At 37.8% G+C, this 21,274-nt stretch overlaps 2 protein-coding genes across 3 annotated transcripts; one reads left to right on the top strand and one right to left on the bottom strand.

Moving 5' to 3' along the window:
• Positions 1-841: 841 nt before the first annotated feature.
• On the bottom strand, positions 842-10,823 carry LOC111346353 (COP9 signalosome complex subunit 7b). The gene is made up of 12 exons (XM_088730357.1): positions 10,732-10,823; positions 10,543-10,638; positions 10,124-10,301; positions 8,761-8,957; positions 8,143-8,218; positions 7,359-7,447; positions 6,309-6,368; positions 5,812-5,877; positions 5,373-5,449; positions 4,513-4,618; positions 2,489-2,622; positions 842-1,528 (listed from the first exon to the last, which is right to left on the bottom strand). Exons 4-12 carry the CDS (start codon positions 8,929-8,931, stop codon positions 1,483-1,485), a joined length of 825 nt encoding a protein of 274 aa, XP_088586483.1. The 5' UTR covers positions 8,932-8,957; positions 10,124-10,301; positions 10,543-10,638; positions 10,732-10,823; the 3' UTR covers positions 842-1,482.
• A 38-nt stretch (positions 10,824-10,861) lies between these two features.
• LOC111346363 (ubiquitin-conjugating enzyme E2 J2) lies at positions 10,862-20,349 on the top strand. Of its 2 annotated transcripts, XM_022953651.2 has the most exons (7): positions 10,869-11,079; positions 11,173-11,213; positions 12,207-12,309; positions 14,108-14,198; positions 17,269-17,316; positions 17,641-17,721; positions 18,455-20,349. In XM_022953651.2, exons 1-7 carry the CDS (start codon positions 10,955-10,957, stop codon positions 18,671-18,673), a joined length of 708 nt encoding a protein of 235 aa, XP_022809386.1. In that variant the 5' UTR covers positions 10,869-10,954; the 3' UTR covers positions 18,674-20,349. The 2 variants fall into 2 exon arrangements, with proteins under 2 accessions (XP_088586484.1, XP_022809386.1); XM_088730358.1 differs by lacking the exons at positions 17,641-17,721; positions 18,455-20,349 and having other exon boundaries at positions 10,862-11,079; positions 14,799-17,316.
• The last annotated feature ends 925 nt before the right edge of the window (positions 20,350-21,274 follow it).

Here is a 21,274-nt window from a genome sequence, read left to right as displayed (position 1 = left end):
ATATGCATTCTACAGGAATTCAAAGTCCTTGAGCAATGCTTGAATTATTCGTCCATCGCTTACTTACCGCATATTGACAACAACCAAGGAAGAAACTTGACATATACAGCATGGTGAAAATGGGAGAACTAAAATGTTCGAAATCTCATAAGCGACTGATTAGTCACCTGATTTTAATCGGCCAACGTTCGATATGAACATTTTTTTATCAAAGTTCCGGTGGACCATAGTAACAACCTAGCCTTCCTAGTCCTGTCTCATATAGTTGCATTACATGTAGGTAATATCTCTTTGAACTCTGTGCAATTTGCGTTGTTTTGGTACCTACCTATAAAGGCAGTGACAATTTCCACGCATCAGCATCTTACATGTACATGTAATATCAATTAATATAGAACTTTTTGTACGTGTCTGCGATTGAATGTTTTTCTGGAAATTTCTAATAGAAACAAAGTTGACCAGACGTAGTAAACTATTGCATTAGCGAAGGCAATTTAGTTTGGCTGATAAGGTCCCTTACCTCAATTTCATACTCAGTGCGGTTACTCAGATATCACCCACTTTTAAGTTTCCGAGACCCCAACTCGGGGTCGACAACGCAATTTCCAGATTTCAATCTTTGGGGGGAAATTCAGTAATCGCTTGATATTACAAGGTGATGGGGCTTCATAATTTCTGAAACATTTCAACTTGCCGTTCACAACCATAATGTTGAAAGTCGAGCAGTGTGGCGCTGCAAATGGCTGCTGATAAAACAAGATCTCGAGACAACAGACATTTTCTTTTTAGTGTACAGAAATCACTCAGGCACTAGATTCTTCTATACTACGGCAACGTGAACTAAAGATCCACTTTTTATTTAAAATACCTTGCAAGGCATTTGAAAACCAGCTTTACACTGTCTTCGAGAAACTCAGTTGTCACCATCTGTTCAGTACCCTAGTAACAATTACGGAAGCAGCTTCAAGTATTCATTCATGCTTTGAAAAGAACAAAATATTCTAAAGAGGAAGTAACCGGAGTGGATCAGACCGCAAAAATAACTCAACACCTATCGAGGAATTGGAATTTTTATCCAGAAAGTCTCCTTGAGCACTGATATTACAGTGATTTTTGGCAAGAGCAACTACTTTATCCCTGACAGGTTAGCTTCTAGCAAAAAGTGCCTGCGTAGGTCAGGACTTTCTTAGCCGGTGGAAAAATCGAGAAATTGCCAAACTTTTGTCATAAACTAAGCCAAGACTCAACAGATTCAGTATTTGGAAGAATCATAAAAATACATTTCGGAAATCTTCGCCATGCTTCGGAAGTTCTTGGTTACGATCGTTGTCCTTATTTCTTTACGAGCGAGGTATAACCACCAGTACTCTCCACAAAGACCAATGGAGGAATATTAAAGTAACCATGCTGGTATTGACTAGAAGATAATACAAAAATGCGAACAAGTTAAGTCCATTCATAGCAGTATTGTCCAATTTTCAGTCATCTGCGAACCTGAGTGCCAAACACCTTTCCGCTTCCTCGTAAACTGTAACAGAAAAAAAAAAAATGATGTAGAAAAACCGTACATCACATGATGTTAAAGTTAAAACAATGATCCTCGCATGTGAGCCGCAATTTAAACAATTCAAGAAAAGAAGCCTGAAAAGAAGTCCTTTTTACAGTTGTGGGCTTGGTGGCCAAGCCTTTGAACAGGAGTGAGGCTAAGGGTGACCCTGTTGTGATAGAGACCTGTATCTAGTTAGCAGATAACAAAGGAATTTGCATTTGAAAAGCAGCAACATCTCTATCATAACAAGGTCACCCTTAACCTCACTCCTGTTCAAAGGCTTGGCCACCAAGCCCACAACTGTAAAAAGGACTATTCAGATTTTGATGGAATTTCAAACCCGTGCTTCTCAGATACTTGGACAATAACACTACAATATTAACGACTGAGCTACTAAGCTGACACGTTGGGAGCAGGGCGTCCTTTAGAGGGTTCTTCTTTCCCCCTGGAGGAATCTGATCATAATTTTTACTGACATAAAATTCATTTCACCAGCGGATGAAAACCAAGTAAAGCAATAATCGAGTGGACTAAGTACGAAGTTGAAATGTCGAGCGAACCTTCCATAGACCAAACATGCAAGAGTTGTAGTAGTCAAACAACAACAAACATATGAAACATATGTATGAACTGCGGTTATGAAACGTATATGTGCACGATCCTTCGCAGTAAAGCACTATTTGAGCAATAGTGAAAATCAGACCTGAAAAAAATTTCAGGCCTTTCCAGGTCAGTGGTTCGAATCCCGTACAGGCCTGAAATTTTTTTCAGGTCTGATTTTCACTATTGCTCAAATAGTGCTTTACTGCGAAGGATCGTGCACATATACGTTAAGTTGTAGTAGTGTACTTATCTTTGAGTCCCCAAATTACCCACTTTCCAATATAGAATAAGTTTAAAGTTTGAATATCAAGGAGAGGTAAAATAAGATAAACCAACCCTTTAGTTTTGGATGTGGTGGGAGCCTTCTGTTGATATTGTTGACTGTGGTAACTTGCTGGCATTCCTGACACGCCGCCATTATCCATGTCTGACTGAGAAGACGCCTTTATTGCCTTTCTCAGATTTTCGACCTGGAGACAAAACAAAACCGTCGTCAAAATTGCTGTTACCGATTTACTGATGGATAAATAGATGGAAAAACGAATGTTGAAGGATAAAGAAACGAAAGAATTTATCATTGAAAAAAAAGTACATGTACGAATGGACGAAAAAATGAACAAAAGAATGACCGACGAATTGACTGACTGATTAAACTGCCTGACTGACTGACTGACTGACTGACTGACTGACTGACTAAACTGACTGACTGACTAAACTGACTGACTGACTAAACTGACAGACTGACTAAACTGACTGACTGACTAAACTGACTGACTGACTAAACTGACTGACTGACTAAACTGACTGACTGACTAAACTGACAGACTGACTAAACTGACTGACTGACTAAACTGACTGACTGACTAAACTGACTGACTGACTAAACTGACTGATTGACTAAACTGACTGACTGACTAAACTGACTGACTGACTAAACTGACTGACTGACTAAACTGACTGACTGACTAAACTGACTGACTGACTAAACTGACAGACTGACTAAACTGACTGACTGACTAAACTGACTGACTGACTAAACTGACTGACTGACTAAACTGACTGACTGACTAAACTGACTGACTGACTAAACTGATAGACTGACTAAACTGACTGACTGACTAAACTGACTGACTGACTAAACTGACTGACTGACTAAACTGACTGACTGACTAAACTGACAGACTGACTAAACTGACTGACTGACTAAACTGACTGACTGACTAAACTGACTGATTGACTAAACTGACTGACTGACTAAACTGACAGACTGACTAAACTGACTGACTGACTAAACTGACTGACTGACTAAACTGACTGACTGACTAAACTGACTGATTGACTAAACTGACTGACTGACTAAACTGACTGACTGACTAAACTGACTGACTGACTAAACTGACTGACTGACTAAACTGACTGACTGACTAAACTGACAGACTGACTAAACTGACTGACTGACTAAACTGACTGATTGACTAAACTGACTGACTGACTAAACTGACTGACTGACTAAACTGACAGACTGACTAAACTGACTGACTGACTAAACTGACTGACTGACTAAACTGACTGACTGACTAAACTGACTGACTGACTAAACTGACAGACTGACTAAACTGACTGACTGACTAAACTGACTGACTGACTAAACTGACTGACTGACTAAACTGACTGACTGACTAAACTGACTGACTGACTAAACTGACTGACTGACTAAACTGACTGACTGACTAAACTGACTGACTGACTAAACTGACTGACTGACTAAACTGACTGACTGACTAAACTGACTGACTGACTAAACTAACTGACTGACTAAACTGACTGACTGACTGATTAAACTGCCTGACTGACTCACAGACTAAACTGACTGACTGACTAAACTGACTGACTGACTAAACTGACTGACTTACTAACTAAATTGACTGACTAAACTGACTGACTGACTAAACTGACTGACTGACTAAACTGACTGACTAAACTGACTGACTGACTGCATAGAATAAATGACTGAAGTGAATTAGTGAATGAAAAAGGTGGACGCATGAATGAATAAGTGAATGAATAAGCAATGGAATGATTGAATAAAAAATTAAAATGAAAGATGAGCACATGAAAGAATGAGTGAGTGTATGAGTGAAGAATTGAATGAATGAGTGAGTCAACGAATAAAAGAAAACCTGAATGAATGGACAAATGAATGAAAAGAGGCAAAGAAGAAAAGAAGAACTGAAAAAAGTTTCTACCTATTCTAAAACTACATACCGTAAAGATCCTACGATACACGAGTCTAACAGGTAGGTATACACCTAGTGAATCAACAGGTGGATAAAGGTGGGTGAAAAGACTTGGTAATGTACCTCTGCTTCCACCTGAACCTTTTGCTTTTGTTTCTTTTCTTTGTGTGTATTTGCCCTTTCTATTTGTTTCTCTATGCTACGAAGAACTGATTCGCAACCGTCACACCTGTAATAAAAAAAAAACAACAACAACACTCAGCAAAAGCAGCTTGACTTGGAGTAAATTAGAGACTTGGGGGAGCAATCAATACGTTTATAAATAGCTAAAAACAAAAATTAGGAACCATAGCAATTTTCTTGAAAATTACAAATTGAGTTAAGAAGATGGTAATGGCGCCCGATTCTTTTCCACACAATACTGAACCACAAAGGCCTGCTTAGAGACACTTAACCATCAGTTTACCAATTTGGGCCCATTAAATTTAAGAACTACATCATGTTAACTGCAAATGTGATGAGCTTGGATCTTACTTATGCTCACTTCAATTTCTTTTCTTCTAATTCCAAACAGAATAATAGTATCATAATTCAGAAAAAATGCCAATATTTTTGCATCACTGCAACGATTGCTGCAAAGCAGAGAGCAAATTGAAAACCATCCAGAAAAGGAACAATCCATGCAGGTGGACTTCAATTTTAGCAACTGCCGAAAAGAGGCCTGGACAAATTTGAGTGTTGACGTTATTGGAACCCAGGCCTCCAGGATAACAGTTAAGCACTTCTACCAACTGGGCTACAAAGCGAAAAACTGGGAGCAAGAAAAAAATTTAGGGTTCATCTTTCCCAAAAAATATTTTTTTGCCATTACGGTAGAATTATACTTTGGTTGCATATCTCTCTGTTTGAAGAACACACTGTTAAAGATGGTCTATATGTGATTGGGATTCTGCATATTTTTTTCAATCCACAAAGAAACTTACCAGTCTTGTAATACTTCTGTGACTCGGTTAACTGTTTCTGGAGTGATGTCTCTACCAATGGCAAAATCTACTTCTAGCTAAAAATGACCATCAACAAAAGAAATATATTGATTTGGAGGAAAAGGCAACAGTGGAGGGAGAGGACGGAGAATGACACTCCCTCACCCACACCCCCCGCCACACCTAAAGTGGAGAGTTTGTAAATTAGCTTTTCTTTTTTTATTTTTTTCAACATTAGCCCTTCATCCTTTCCTTTGGCATAGGTCCAATGCCAGAAACGCCAGCTTCATATTGGCCAATTTACATTAGCAAAACAATTGACAAAATCAAATCATTCTGTTTCTAAGGTTACAAAAACACTTTTCAAGTCAGGACCAAAACATGTGTCCCTTGAATTGAGATGTCTTCTGAAAAGAGGTGTACTGAAGAACACACCCACCTGTTTATTTTTCTGGTCTAATTTTCCATGAATAATGTCAGCATAAATAGCATCAATAATTACATCCTGAAAGTAACAAAAATAGCAAATGAGTCTTCAGAAGTCTGTATACATGCATGAGCAGAGCGGCTCATCCAGCCTGAGCTTATGCTGGTTTTCTAAGCACGGAGCAACCTGGAGTATTGCTACCCCCCTGCCCTGGAAAGGATGCTACAGTACTCCACTGCAAGGTCACCCCCCAATGTTTCATCAGGCTTCCCTGACAGTTTGCCAGAACCCTTATATACTCCTCAGTACAGGGGGACACACAGAATGAATGAGGTGTTGCACCCAAGAATTCTACACCAGCAATGACCACAACATTTCTCTAACCCAGGCATCTTAACCCAGAGTCTTGCTCACAAACCATTCAGCTACTGTGTATCTCAGGAAAGGAACACGAACATCAAAAATTTCAAGGGAAGGATTCTTCAGTGGCAGTTACATACAAGATGTACCTCAAGTTCTCTTAGATTCTTGATATCCAGTTCTTGCAATAACAAACTGTATGGTATGAACTGCAAAATGAGATTTTCAAAACAATTCACTTTTACAAGGCAAAGAAAATCCACACTTCTGAACAGCTGTAATTAATTTTAACTTTATTCACTGTCTTACGCGTCAAACGAAATGTATGGTAGACTTCTATAATAATAATAATAATAATAATAATAATAATAATAATAAAGCATTTGTACAGTATAGCGCTAAACTCAACTAGTTCTCCGTAGCGCTTTACAAAATTATAGACTAATTAACATAGCAATTAAATTATAGAAAATCGTAAATTAAAAAGCGTCTTTGAACAAATTAGTATGTTTTAAGGTTCCTCTTGAAAATTGCAACATATTCAGATGTTTTCAGGAAATATGGTAAATTGTTCCAAAGCTTGGGACCGGCAATGGAGAAGGCACGGTCACCATAGTTCTTTCAAAATGTTCTTGGAACCATCACGAGCATTTGTGATGAGGAACGCAGTACACGAGAGTCATTTCTTTGATGTAACAGTTCAACAATATAAGTTGGAGCTAAGCCATGAAGACCTTTATAGTCAAGTAAAAGTATTTTGAAGATAATGCAATACTTAAGATAATGCGATACTTGTATGTGGTAAACTTCACTATTAAAAAGGAATTTCATAATTCACATCTGCTCTTCCTTTCCAAAAATAGAAGTCTGTCATTTGAGTGGCCATTTTGATGATCAATCAGTTACATTTTCCATGTACAAACACTTTTGTTTCATAAAGCCCAGCCATCTACATCTACAGCTATACCTTATTAACCCTTTAACTCGAAGAGTGACCAGCATGTAATTTCTCCTTACAATATCACAACTGAATCACACAGTAAGGTCACACGAATTAAAAAAATGTTCACCAACTAAAGAAGCTCTTTATTCTTAAACAAATTCTCCTTTTCAGCACTTCAGGAAATGTATAGAGAACAGTATGGGGAGTATTCATACCAATGTTGGGGTGAAAAGGGTTAATAAACATACAGATGTACCTTTGATTTAGCTGCTAAGGACACTATGGTTAAATGTTGTAGCTTCCTCAACTGTGATGCAGTTAGAGCTGGTAACAAATTGGCTTTTTCTACAAAGAAACAATGAATACACACACTTAAGGAAAAACAAAGACAACAATTTCTAATCACTATGAAATTACAATCACTGTAAGATTTCAATGCACTGCTCTTGAGAGTCTTAGCACAAAACAATCTTTACTATGACCTTGATCTTATTGAACGTTCAAAGACACACTACCCACTCAGTCTTTTAGTTCGGTTCTATTAAGGCACATGGACAATATTCATGACAAAGGGGAGGCAGTTGTTCGCAACACCTAATGGGAAGGGCCAGGAAACCTTTAGTGACTTTACTATTCCAAGCTACATGTACATTGTACAGTTAAAATCACAAAAATCAATTGTGGCCTGGTAAATTGGAACAACGTGTTTAGTTATAAAGACATCACACAGCTCAAGAAACCAAGTCTTGTTGAGTATCTGCCACCAAGTGTTACATCAACTGAACCCACTAATATATAATATGCCTGTCCCATTATATTATAATATGCCTGTCCCATTATATTATAATATGCCTGTCCCATTATATTACAATATGCATGTTCCATTATATTATAATAAGCCTGTCCCATTATATTATAATATGCCTGTCCCATTATAATTATTATAATATGCCTGTCCTTTAAGTTTGACTGTCAAACAAGGCTACTACATGTAGGTAATGATGCCTATTGTTACACACAGTGAGGAAGTTTGATGTTACCTTTATAGTCACTATATGTTCCAAATGCAAATATGTTCAAGAGATTCCAGTATGATGCATTTTCAGAGTTTTCTAGCTGCAAGTGAAATCAAGGATGAAAAAGGAATCCAAAACATTTTTTTATCAAAAAATTACAAGTTAATCATCAACTTAGACTTTAGACCTAGGAAAAGGAAAAATGATTTGACTTTAAATTATCCCGTTATGAAAACATAAAGTATCCAATGACATACACTGTACAGCTCCCACTGTTTAGGAAACTACAAAAAAATTTGACAATTTCATTTGCAGTATGATTTTCCAATTTGGCCACCTGTTTGGCTTTTTAATTGCATAGCTGCAATTCTTCATAAACTTAGTGGATATGGTCTCAAAAATTCCTCACATGAGTTCTAAATTAAATTGTTTTCTCCAATCAATAAAAAAATTTACTTCTTTCTCCTCCTATGCTCAAGTAGAAAGAGCTGTGAGAGGCTGCATGAATTGTCAGCCCAACTACAAACTCCAGAGACAAGCAGTATGGTCAGAAGTTTTGAGTGTGATTTAATTATAACGTGATGGCAATTTGAATGCAGAGCCCTAAATAACTGAAGACAAATGTGACATAACCCTACATACCGCTTTGACAGAAGGCATCTCTATGAGTTCCCCAAAAACATACACACCAGGGGCCTCTAAGGTCTGATTTATTAGGGCTACTAATCCAGCTCCTCTTGCTGACTTGGCCAGCAAAACATATTGTTCTAGGTTGTGGCTATGGCTGAATGGTTTGACCTCTTTTTCAGCCATGATGACTCTGGAGCCTGCTATCAGCACTGTGAACAGTTACAAAAGCTTGTCATATTTTAGAAGACTGCACATAAGAGGAGAGGAAGCCCTTCACAACCAGCTCCACATTTGCCCCATTTATCAAGTTACACTCCGCATGTTAATAATATGCATGTATATGTCATTGTGTGGAGGTGCTGTGGCCTCATGGTTAGTTCGCTCAACTTCCGATCGAGTAGTCTGGGTTCGAGCCCTGGCCGGGACATTGTGTTGTGTTCTTAGGCAAGACACTTTACTCTCACAGTGCCTCTCTCTTTACCCAGGTGTATAAATGGGTACTGGCAATCTAATGCTGGGAGTAACCCTGCGATGGACTGGCACTCCTAATTGCTTCATGCTACAGAAACCGGAGTTAAGCACCAGCCTAATGGGCCACTAGGCTCGTAAACAGACTTTACCTTACATGTCATTGTGAAAAGTTACCGTACTTCCATACCACTGATTTAGTTTCTAAAAACCTTTTGATCAAGGGTCACTTTTGAATATAGCAAACAAAATTGTCACTGACAAAAGATAAGATTTTCTATAATATCCCATTCTAAAATGACATTTGTCTCGTATTTATATCTGCAGCTAAACAGCTGTTACACACGCACCTGCTACTGCTGAAGAAATTATAAATTCCATTCTCAATATATCAGCTGCAGTTCAATTTTTTTTAATGTTTGCTGTTTCCATTTTTAAATCTGTTAAAATCCCCAGGGAAAATCTAACATAACAATCTTCCCACATCCCTTTTGATTTTCCCCCTTTCAGCCCATGGGTAAATTAACACTGTTGAATATATCAACAATGTTGGGAAACTGCTTGAAACTGAAAACAATGCCATGTGCTCCAGGGCACATTCACTCTCTGAATTGTCAATGTACCTGTTTTGGAATTGAACCTATAATCTTGTAATTCATATGGAGACAGTAGAAAATATGGACAGAGTGTCCCAACCTGTATATGTATTTCTGATAAGGGCATAGTGTGAACGTGAGAGGAAAAACATGCCTCTAAAATATGCCTCCATGTCTAGCTTACTTATGGATTTTAACATACGTTACCTACATGTATTTAGTAAATCAGCTTTTAAACGAAAACTACCATTACGTTATCAAATCAAAACAAACTGAAATGCTTGTACAGAATGGATATCCCATCAACTTACCTGTAAACGTTCTTGAAATGCAAAGCCTCTCTCTGTTTAAAGTTTTACGGCTCCAAAGCAGAACAAGATGGCAGATGATGATGGAAATTCCGGTTGTAACAGGTTAGACTATAATTTAATCGTTGTAACTTCAAGGCGTTAGATTCAATCTCCACGGAAACTGTAAGGCAGTCACGAGCTTTACAAAACAAAAACAGAGAAAAAAAAACAATTGACTTTTCATTCTACCCTGCCTTGGTTGATTGTATGTTTATCACTAGCTACATTTCCGATTAAAATTTTTGCATTATTGCAATTCAAAACAATGAGCTGACACAAAAGAACACATCTGACATCATTACATACTGTTACTATTTCTTGATAGAAGAATAGCATATCTCTTCGGATAACCCTTCTTGGTAAATCACATAAGTACTTACCCCTGCAAACAGGTAAAGGGAAACCTTAAAGGATGTGTCTCTTCTGGCAATCCACCATGGTGGACCTGTTCTCGGTACCAGATTCCTCGCAGTTAACTGTGTGACCGCAGTGAAACAAAGCTTGTAGCAATATTTTTTTGATATTCTTTGTATATTAATACTTAAATATACTTAAAGATGATTACTAACTTGATTCACGCAAACAATATGCTTTGATATTCCTGCCAGCTTGAAAAAAAGCTTAATATGTACTTTCATCCGACAGATTTAACCCATCCCAGTGTTGCCCTATAAAATTCATGAATTTCGGTCAGCCGTCAACTGTCATTTGTGCAGATACGCAATTGCGTTGGTCGTCCACTTTTCGTCAACACTAATTTCCCGTCTCAATTTTTGGCGTTTTTACGGTTGTATGGCATCCCAGAAACGCGTACACACCACAGCAGCTTCAAGACTGCGGCAAGATTATCTTCGTATCCTGAAAGATCCTGTGCCATACATCACAGCGCTGCCATTGCCATCAAATATCTTGGAATGGTTCGTGATTTTTCATCATTAAGCAATACAATTATTTATCCTTTGTGTGTTTATTTCTCTCATATCATGGGCCTCTTTGGTCTTTTTCGATAGGCATTATGTGGTCCGAGGGCCAGAAAATACACCGTACTCAGGTAACTTGACTTATTCGGTTTTTATGAGTGTAAATTTACAAGATCGGCTGTAAATAGAAGTACCAATCATAATTATAATTATACATGTATAAGTCGCCTTGGTTGCCATCTGTAGATGTGTTGAGATCGGTTTTTTCTTTACTTCAAAACCTAAGTTTTGTAATCGTGGGCACCTGATATTTTTGTGCAACGATACGAAGGGAAATGTAAGTGCTTGCAGTGGGACTAAAATAATGAAGTAGGTAATAGGATATCACTATCTCAGCTTATTCTAGACGCTTTGCCGCAGAATCCTTTTAAACAATTGTTGTATAGGGTACACCATTGAGGGGCATAGTGAATTGAGTTGGTCTTAGCAATCTCGTGTTCAGCCAGCCTGAGTAGAATAGTTTTTTTTTCGGTAAAATCACATACTAATTTCACTCCAAGGAACCCATACCCTTTGCATACATTTGCTCTCTCTTTTTTAACAAAATAATGATTTACAAACTGATTCAAAACCTGGGTTATTCATTTGGGTAATTAACCAATTTTAACCGCCCCCCCGGTTAGCTCAATTGGTTTAAGAGCGCCGGATTATGTTGTGAGGGAGGTCGAGGGTTCGAGCCTCGGCCGGACCAATACTTGTGGTCTTAAAATAACTGAGGAGAATTTTCTACCTTTCTTTAATATCAAGAAATGAATAGATATTCTAGTCTTCTCGGATAAGGACGAATAAACCGTAGTCCCCATCTCCTGCAGGGTTAGGGGTAGGAAACATTCATTTCCCATGCACAAGATTACTGTTTGGTGGATGTCCTCTCCTGGGGTGGGATGGGTGGGTTTGCTGGGCCCGCAGTAATTGGCACGAGCTGTTGGAGTTTCCCTGCTTGTCGGCGAATTTAATAAATTAAATTATATTAAGTTTTTCTCCCTTTTCTTCCAATTGTAAGTTATGTTTGAAGTGGTCAGAGAACACGGTATGATGTAATTAATTTTTCTTTGATCATGTAGGTGGATACTACCATGGCAAGCTAGTTTTCCCAAAAGATTTTCCTTTTAAACCACCAAGGATATTTATGATCACACCAAATGGACGATTTAAAGTGAATACTAGGTAAGCAGGGTGCTTGTTAATCCTTTTACCCTCAGCAGTGACCAAAAATAAACTTCTTACAATATCTATAGATACATTTTCATGCAAATACTGTAAATTCTCTGATTAACCTCTCCCCCAGGCTTATTTATTTCAGGTACTTTGGGTGGGGGGGTTGGTTTATAAAAAGGGGGCTTAATAGAGGGGGGGATTATAACTTTAGAACTCAATAAAGAACTCAATTTTCTGATCTAACTCTCTCAATGGACCTTGTTTATTGTTTAGCCATGTTATATTTTTAGTATGGTTCTGTAATTTCTGTATACAATATTCTATTGATGCCAACACGATAACATCAATTAATCAATCTCTATGATCAATTTTAAATGACAAACTAAAATTACAGTACTTGAATAAATTTATCGTACTTACTGAATGGAGTGTTATTTTGAATTTCTTTTTTTTTCGAGGGGGGAGGGTGGGGGGCTTAATATGTTATTTTCGTCTGTAAAGAAGGAGGGCTTATTAGAGGGGGGGGTGGTTTATTAGAGGATTTACAGTAGGTAAGGAAAGGTAAGAAAAATATCAAATACAGGATACTATTATCCAACTGCACCTAGACGAGTACAAATAAGGCCATAGATGTGTACAAATATCACGCGGTATTTGTACTCGTCTATTGTAGAGTACCAGTTAAACAGGTTTCCTCGCATCGCGCAAGGGAAGAATTGGATTGTAGTTACAAAAAAAAAAAACAAATGGCTGACAATTTGAATCATATTTCCGATGACGAAGAGTCAGAGTGGCTGGCAAATATAGATCCAAGTTCATTAGATGAATCGAATGAAGAAAAACAGCTAGACAACCAGAAAATTTATTCATTTAATGAAGAAAATAGAAACAGCAACACAACAACGCGCCCATTCCGTTCCGCTTCGCATACTTCTGTCACACACTCCCCGTAAATAAATATCTGCAAAATTCGCCCGCACTGAAATGACAGTTTGGCGTGTTGGATAATAAATAACTTATTAGACATTTTGTTGTGTAGTATCGCTGACTATCTTTACTCGTTCTTTGTATTTAGACTTGCCCTACGGGCTGGTCAAAATACGGCACAACTCAAAAATACTCAGCAATACTACACAACAAAATGTCTAATAAGATATAATTATTTGACTTGATGCTGAATTATGTTATCTAAAAATGATAAAAAATGTATCACAAATACCAGTAGTATGGAGACTAATGTTTAAATCATGGAAGGGAAAGCATGAATTCCCCTTTTTTTTTAAGGTGAGGCATGGCCATCAGAACACTTTAATCTCTGTTTCATCATAGTTGTGCATTTAGTGTAATAACAGAATCTACTAGCCATGGACTAGTAGAAATTCAATGTTGGCCAGTAGGTTTCAATTTCCACTGGTCAGTTTGGCTAGTAAACAAACTGAAATTGTTTTAACATCTAAGTTGTTACTAGCCACCTGGCTAGTAAGTTGAAAAGTTAGTGTCAAGCCCTGAAGTCTAGTCTTCATTTTTCAAGGGCTTTGCTCAAATTATTTATTAGAATTAGTAAGAAATATGTACCAGCATATCCTACATTGTGAATGTACACATAGTAGGAGTTTTATTTGACATCAAACAGAGACATGTTATCCTAAATTTTAAAATACTCTTGAATTTGTGATGCATTACTTAGCTGAATTTCCGAGATTGTGCAGACATGTATAATACATTAGGTACTTTCATTGAATCTCCAAATTACATGATTTCAATCATTTATTACATTTACCTAAAATTTTCTCCCTAATGTTTTCAGATTATGTTTGTCAATAAGCGACTTTCACCCTGACACATGGAATCCAGCTTGGTCAGTCTCAACCATTTTGACAGGCTTATTGAGTTTCATGGTATGTCTCTAATTTGATTTGCATGTTATGGTCTTTGGAGTAGTTATGGCATATTATTATTTAAAAAAAAAACTGCAGTATCCATCCTATAGATTAAGGGGTTCACTGTTTGATGCCTATTTAAGGTGGCCGAACACAGTTCTCACATGCGCTTTTGCTGATGCAATTCAGTGCGCACACAAGGATTGTAAAAAGCAAACATTCCATCAATAAAACACTCATTTTATTTACTCAACACATACCCGTACCCGCACCCACACTATCTGAGCTATTTTTCTCTATAGTTGACAATTGAAAGTGAATTGATGGCTTTAACCCATTAATGGCCGCAGCTTTTGTGGAAAACTGTGTTTTGAAGCTAGTCGAGCAGATTTCGGGTCACTGTTGTGGTTTTAAAAGCTCAAACTTACCAAAAACCCCTTGACAGCTCGAACACTCGATGGCCTTTCGATCCAAATGCAAAATGGCAGCCTGAAATTCTCAGGCACGCACAGAAAGCAAAAATTCTACACAGTTTTTGGGTTGAAAAGTAATGCCCCACATACGACTTTTACTTTTCTCTCTTTCTCCTGCCCTTTTTTCCCCTCTCCTTGCCTGAAGTTTCTCCTCACTTGCTGGAAATTTGGTAGGCTTCATTTTGGTGTGGAGATTTTTCAGAAACTACTCATTATTTTCAAACTACATGCTCAGAAAGGTAGGTGGGTAATGGAACAAGATTTTCGTGCAGGTTTTCAGGTCAAAGTTACATGGAATTTTGGCTATTTCTCCAATCTCCTTCACTCAATTGTGCTCATTCCGGTATCGTTTGTAAGATATTTTCAACCTGTTCAAGTACGTGCTCAAATTCATGCTCCAGGGTTAAAAGTGATGACGTCACAAGGCGTAGAAAGGGTGCGGGTCCCCATGGGCGCATACGGGCGCACTGGACGTCTATAGGTTAATCTTTTATTACAAACTGTATGTTAGAAAAGGTAACAGTGCAAAGAACCCAGTAATTCTCAGCTTTTTCGTTGTTACCGAAAGAACCCAATTAAATGCAGCGCATGCGTAGTAAGTAAAAAAGTTGCAATTTAATGGAAAATTGCTTTCTCGGAAATATGCCTATTGAAAACCACTCATTAGAATTTCATGAAATTTGGCACGGAAATACTTTAGGAAATAAGTTACTGGAGTATTGAAAAAAGTTGAACTTTAACAAAGGAAATTCTTTTCAGTGAATGGTCAACAAGGCATAATTAAAGATCTATCTGTTAAATTATTAGCAAAAATTAATGGTGTCAACTTGTGAATATAGTTACAAGCTCATTGCACGCAAATTATAAAGAAAATCTAATGACTAGATTTTCTACAAATAAACAAAACCAACTTTAAGAGCCTATTTATATCTTTTCATGTTGCCGTGGCAATGGCATATTCATCAGTTTAACTATCACAGGGTTCACACAGGTCATGGAAAACCTAGAAAGTCATGGAATTTCAAAATTTCATTTTCCAGGCCTGGAAAGTCATGAAATTTAGGTATGGGTCATGGAAAGTCATGGAAAATCAATATGCTCCTTATGAGTGAAAGGCAATAAGACCCAAAGTTGAAAAGTTAAATGACGAGTCCAAAAATCAGATTTAATTTCATTGGAATTAAACAGAAGCACGCATTGTGAGAGTGTTTGCAAACAGGTCATGGAATCTTTCAAAAGGTCATGGAAAAAGTCATGGAAAGTCATGGAATTTTAACAGGTCAAAAGTGTACGAACCCTGCATAAAAAAAAAACAAAGTTTGTGTTGTTAACTTGCTCGCTGCCATTTTTGGTGACCGAGGGATCAAGGGTTTTAGAGAAAAAGGTGACTGAAACACAGGTATCAAAAACTGTGTTGAGCCACCTTAATCAGTGCCAGAGATCTAGCCTTTTCTGTCTGTCCGATGTTTTGTTAATTTGTTTGTCTGTCAGTCTGTCTGGTAGTCTGTTTGTTTGTCTGTCCACCCATCTCTCTGTCTGTTTGTCTGTCTGTCCACCCATCTCTCTGTTTGATTGTCTGTCTGTTTGTCTGTCTGTCCACCCATCTCTCTGTCTGTTTGTCTGTCTGTCCACCCATCTCTGTCTGTTTGTCCTTCTGTCCACCCATCTCTCTGTTTGTTTGTGTGTCTGCCCACCCATCTCTCTGTCTGTTTGTCTTTCTGTCCACCCATCTCTCTGTCCGTTTGTCTGTCTGTCACTCTGTCTGTGGGTCTGTCTCTTTGGTATTCTCTTCTTAAGTGGTCAATAAACCTTGAGTTTGATTTATATACTTTGATCCTCTGCGTGAGGGTAGTCTTGAGAAAGATTTGTAGGTAGTGGTGACTGACTATTTGAAAACCTGAGCAGAAGTCGTCATCAGAGACAAATGAGAGTGTTATAAGTCTGGTTTGTGTAAACTGATTGGTCAGTTTAGCTAATATGTTCTTAGCTAAATTTGAAATTAAAAGTATGGTTTACAATCCTACAAAAATTATACAATTTCAAATGCCCAATGAGGTTTTGATTACTTATAATTGTATTGTGAAAGTGTAGTGTGATCATTCAGGTGAATGTTGTCCTGAGAAGGACTGTTGTCCTTCTCAGGACAACACTCACCTAGACGATCACGCTGCACTTTCACATGTTAACCCCGGGCAGGGATGTAGATAATAGCCGGAAGCCGGGAAAATTACACGGCTGTGAACGTGATTTTTCCAGCTGTAAAGCACTACTTCTTTCTCCAAAATGTTTTTAAATGTTGTCAGAAGATTGCTATTTATTTGTTCCGTTTGTTTACATCTTCATTGCTGTCTTACCTAAACTGAAAAGATTGTAAACACTCCATTTAGTGTGACGATCGTATCATTCACATCGCATCCTCCATTTTACAGGCTCAATGGCCAGCGGTATTTGTACCTCGTGTACGTGAAATCATTATGAATAAAAATACCCAAATACCCAAGCCCAAATACCCGCCTATCATTGCTAGATTCTGGCCTGTTAAAAACTTTAGGTACATCCCTGCCCGGGTTAAAAACATTTACTGAATATAATTGTATTGTTTTTGGTTTGCCCAGGTGGAAACATCACCAACCCTGGGCAGCATAGATACCTCAGAATTCCAGGTATTTAAACTCAGTTCAATCATGCTAAAACTGCAACAGAAGATTTAACCAGAGTGATTGTAAATGTGTGGGTGCTGCTATGCAAAATTATGCATTCAATTTTTTGCAGCAAGCACTTTCAGACTACGAGACATTCTTACTCACATGAGGTTTTCATAAGTACTCCTGATTTTGTGGGGGAGGGGGGATAATAGTTTGGTTGCTACATGTACTTACTTGAATACTGTTCAACTAGGAGATAGCAGTATCCACCATCTTGTATGTTCTTTTTGAAAACTGCTCACAATGTTCTCTGAACATGCAAATTTTTAACAACAATTTCAGAAAAGGCAGTTCGCCCTAAGAAGTGGACCATTTAACTTACAAGACAAAATATTTTGTGAACTTTTCCCTGATATGGTAGAGGTGAGTGCAATAAAGTGGCTCAATAATTTTACATTTCAAACCACTGCCAAGTTTCTCTGAAAGTAGTAAGTAAGTAACTATAAGTTGATAATGAGAGATACAACTGTGAACCATCCCAGGGAAATTTGAGGCTTACATTTTGGGCACTAGCTTCAATTTGTTCTGACAAAGGGCCAACTCTTGAAACCTTGGTTTCTGAAATTTGTGAGAAGGTCTTCATTATTAGCACTTCAGGAGATCCATTTCTCTGCCGGCAGGAAGATTTGAGATGAGTCAGGAGTCTGGCCCTAGTTATGAGTTTGATTATCAGTACCAGACTCCTTGCAGACTGTTGTGCAAGGCTTCATGCTTTCTTACTGGTGAAAAAAAACAGTTGTGCCACAGGGCTAATACCTAAAGCTGAACTGTTGATAACTCTAATTTTTTCACTTACCCACCAGATCCTGCACAACAGATTCTTTAAAAAACTAATAACCTTTATCCATTTACAAAATTTCCAACTGCTTGTGTTTGAGCAGGCCTTTGTACGTGCTGCATTATGACCAGGGAAGCTGTGAGAAACAAACAACCTTGAAATTTCTGTGCATGGGAAACTGCATATTTATGTAAATTCTAATTTTATTATCCTCAAATTTCCCTGTGATAGAGTAATTTGTGGGGAGCTTTTTGCAATATGCACAAAAGTCATACCTGTTGTTTATGTTATCCCTCATATTCATGCTTGACTTCACAGGAAATACGAGAAAAAATGAAAGAAAGAGGAGAAATGAGAGAAGGGGATGAAACTACATCACAGAACAATAGTAATAGAGAGGGAGGAGTGGCTGGGGCTACACGGGAAGGACAAAACGGCCTCATCAGTAGTACCCTGGTGAACATTTGTGTTATCATTGGCTTTGCAGCCTTTGCATATACAGTCAAGTGTGTCATAAAGGCAGTTGACAATAGCTAGAGTGTACAAAACCTACTAAGGGAATTGGACACAATTTAGGGAAGGTTTGGCCAATTTATTGTATTTTGGTGCCTTTTAAATAATATTAGTCTCTAAAAAAGGAAAGTGCTTGAAGCGTTTTTCCTTTGTCAAGTAAGTTCTCAGACAAGCCGTCAAGAAATGCTTTTCTGAAAATTGCTCTGACATTAGATGCAGTTTATCACTGTAAACAACAATTTACAGTATAGTAGTTTTATAGAGGTAAGTGTTTGGGTTTCCTCTATGAAATCTGAACTTGTAAAAACTCAAGTACCGCATCTTTAAAGAAGGATGCTGAAAAATAATTGAAGGAAACTGACTGATTTGGATTTTTATAGTTTTAATTTTAGTAGTAGTGTCACTGTATTTGATATCTTCAGCACCTTCAATCACTTCTTGTACTTAAGGTTGATCAAACTTTTTTGTATTATCAGTTAAGAGGATTCTCTCAGTTTACTTTGAAATTGATTAAGGAAATCGTTGAAGGAAAAAATTTCTGGTGAAAATTGCGGCCATAGATATATTTTTAGTCAAGTGTTTATTTGTTCCCAAGAATTAGTAAGCCCTATAACTCCCCGAACTGATTCAACACGTAACTTCTCCCTCTTTAATAACCATACAATCTCCAGCTACAGTAAAAGTTAAACAGAATACTCAAACTTATCAGGTTGAAGTTGTTATCTTGATCCAACGCCAAATTCTCGTGACTAATTTATAAAGAAATGCAGGCAGCTAGAGGGGAGAAATAACAATCAGATCTTGGGAGTTAAAGTGTTAAAAAGGTTTAAGGTAATTGCTTAGTTTGGGCTCTGCGTGAATTATATTTAAAAAGTGTGGCCAATAGCAGTGTCGTTTACAAGCTTACCTTCGGATTATTTGGAAGAAACACATTTTGTAGCCAATCTTGGGAAATTGTTGAGTGTTATGAATTATTGCCAGTTGAAAAACGTGTTTTACTTGTACAGTATTCAAATTGTTTTGTGGCTACTGTACGTTTGAGGGGCAGCAGGGGGTTTTGCGAACGCCCCCGTTTCCCCCCCCCCTCCCCCGAACACCCCCCGTTATCCGCGTCTTCGCCTTGAGAAAGATATCACTAGAGATTTTACTGGAAAAGAAATTTCGGAGGATGAAGGATAATTTTTGAAAATAAGAGATATTAGTCAAAGTTTATTGTTATTTGCGGATTTTTAACGTTTTAATTGTTTGGTCAAGTCAGCTAACGCGTTACCAGACTAAAGAATAATAGCTGCGACGAAGACGGTCTGCTTGTAGATTGTAACGCACTTCTTCACCTAACGTCACTCCGTTATGTGACAGGTTGCGTGACATTCAGGCCAGGACTTTCGTTACGAGAATTCAGTTTCTTGGCTTTCCACTTGGCTTTTGCCAATTACAGAATATATTTTCGTTCCTGTAAGTAAATACGCTCGTGCCTGACTTGTGACCAGTTTGATTTTTTTTCAATGTACCCTTTTTCTTATTTCGTTTACAACGGCGAAGCAATTGAAAAGGAACGAACTGATCCAACTTTCACCTTGTTAATAAACTGATTAGCTTCATTGATTTCTTTATATTATATACTTGAGGTCGTCAGTAAATAGAAAAAAAACTGTATTGACAATGTAAGTAATGAAGGTTATAATAAATGGAAAAGACTATTCAGTCTCTTTATTGTAACAGCCAAGAAAATTATGTGATAAATCGTCCTTCCGGCCGGGGCACCATCTTTGTTGTAACCCTCAGTTACCAAGCACGTCGTGGTTGATCAATTTCACGGGCTCAACTGACTTTGCTACACTGCCTACTTAAGTTTAAGGTCATTTTTTCGGCGAAAATATCTCGCCTTTCATCGCCAGTTCTCGTTAGCTTTCGTGGGAAAGTGAAAGTTATATATGTGTCGTCTTTAGTAAAGTTCCGTGTTTAAACCACAGAGCAACATTTTTTTTTTTTTTTTTATGCACTTGCTCTTCTTTCGTCGTGCGACAGTCGTTTGAAGTCACAGGGTCAGACTAGATCGTTTTCCAAACCCGTCAGACACAGAGCAGAGGTATAATAAATATCTTGCTTACCTAGTGTTGTCGATCCGCACAGTGTGATTACGTATTATCATTTGTTTTCCCTTTCCATTTAGCTATTTAACTCTTACGACAGACTCGTACCTAATTTCTTCCCACATTATCACCGCTGAATCAAACACAAAAATCATGAGAATCAAGGAAATGATCATCAACTTAAGAAACTCTTGACTGTAAACAAATTCTCCTAGTTAGCACATAGGTTATGAAAAGAGAACAGTATGGAGAAAATGCGTTCAGATTTTAGGGTCTTTTGGCCTTCAAATGAAGGGTGGAAAACCAAGATTTTATAACCTGTTATACGAAATCGATTCCTTCCTGAAAGTACAGACTAGACCTCGACCTCGACCTCGGTTAGTAACAGGTGTGTGAAATGAACATAAGCCATTCCTTAACGTAGAACAGGAAACGTCAAAAGCAAATGAAAAGAACGGGATGACTTGCTATTTTTGAAACAAAGTGCAGTGGTTATTTTTCGTAATTTGTTTTGAGTGCTTTGAAACACTAC

This window comes from Stylophora pistillata, chromosome 8 (genome assembly GCF_964205215.1).
Source record: "Stylophora pistillata chromosome 8, jaStyPist1.2, whole genome shotgun sequence".
NCBI classification, from domain to species: Eukaryota; Metazoa; Cnidaria; class Anthozoa; order Scleractinia; family Pocilloporidae; genus Stylophora; species Stylophora pistillata.
This window is presented reverse-complemented; position numbering and strand designations above follow the sequence as displayed.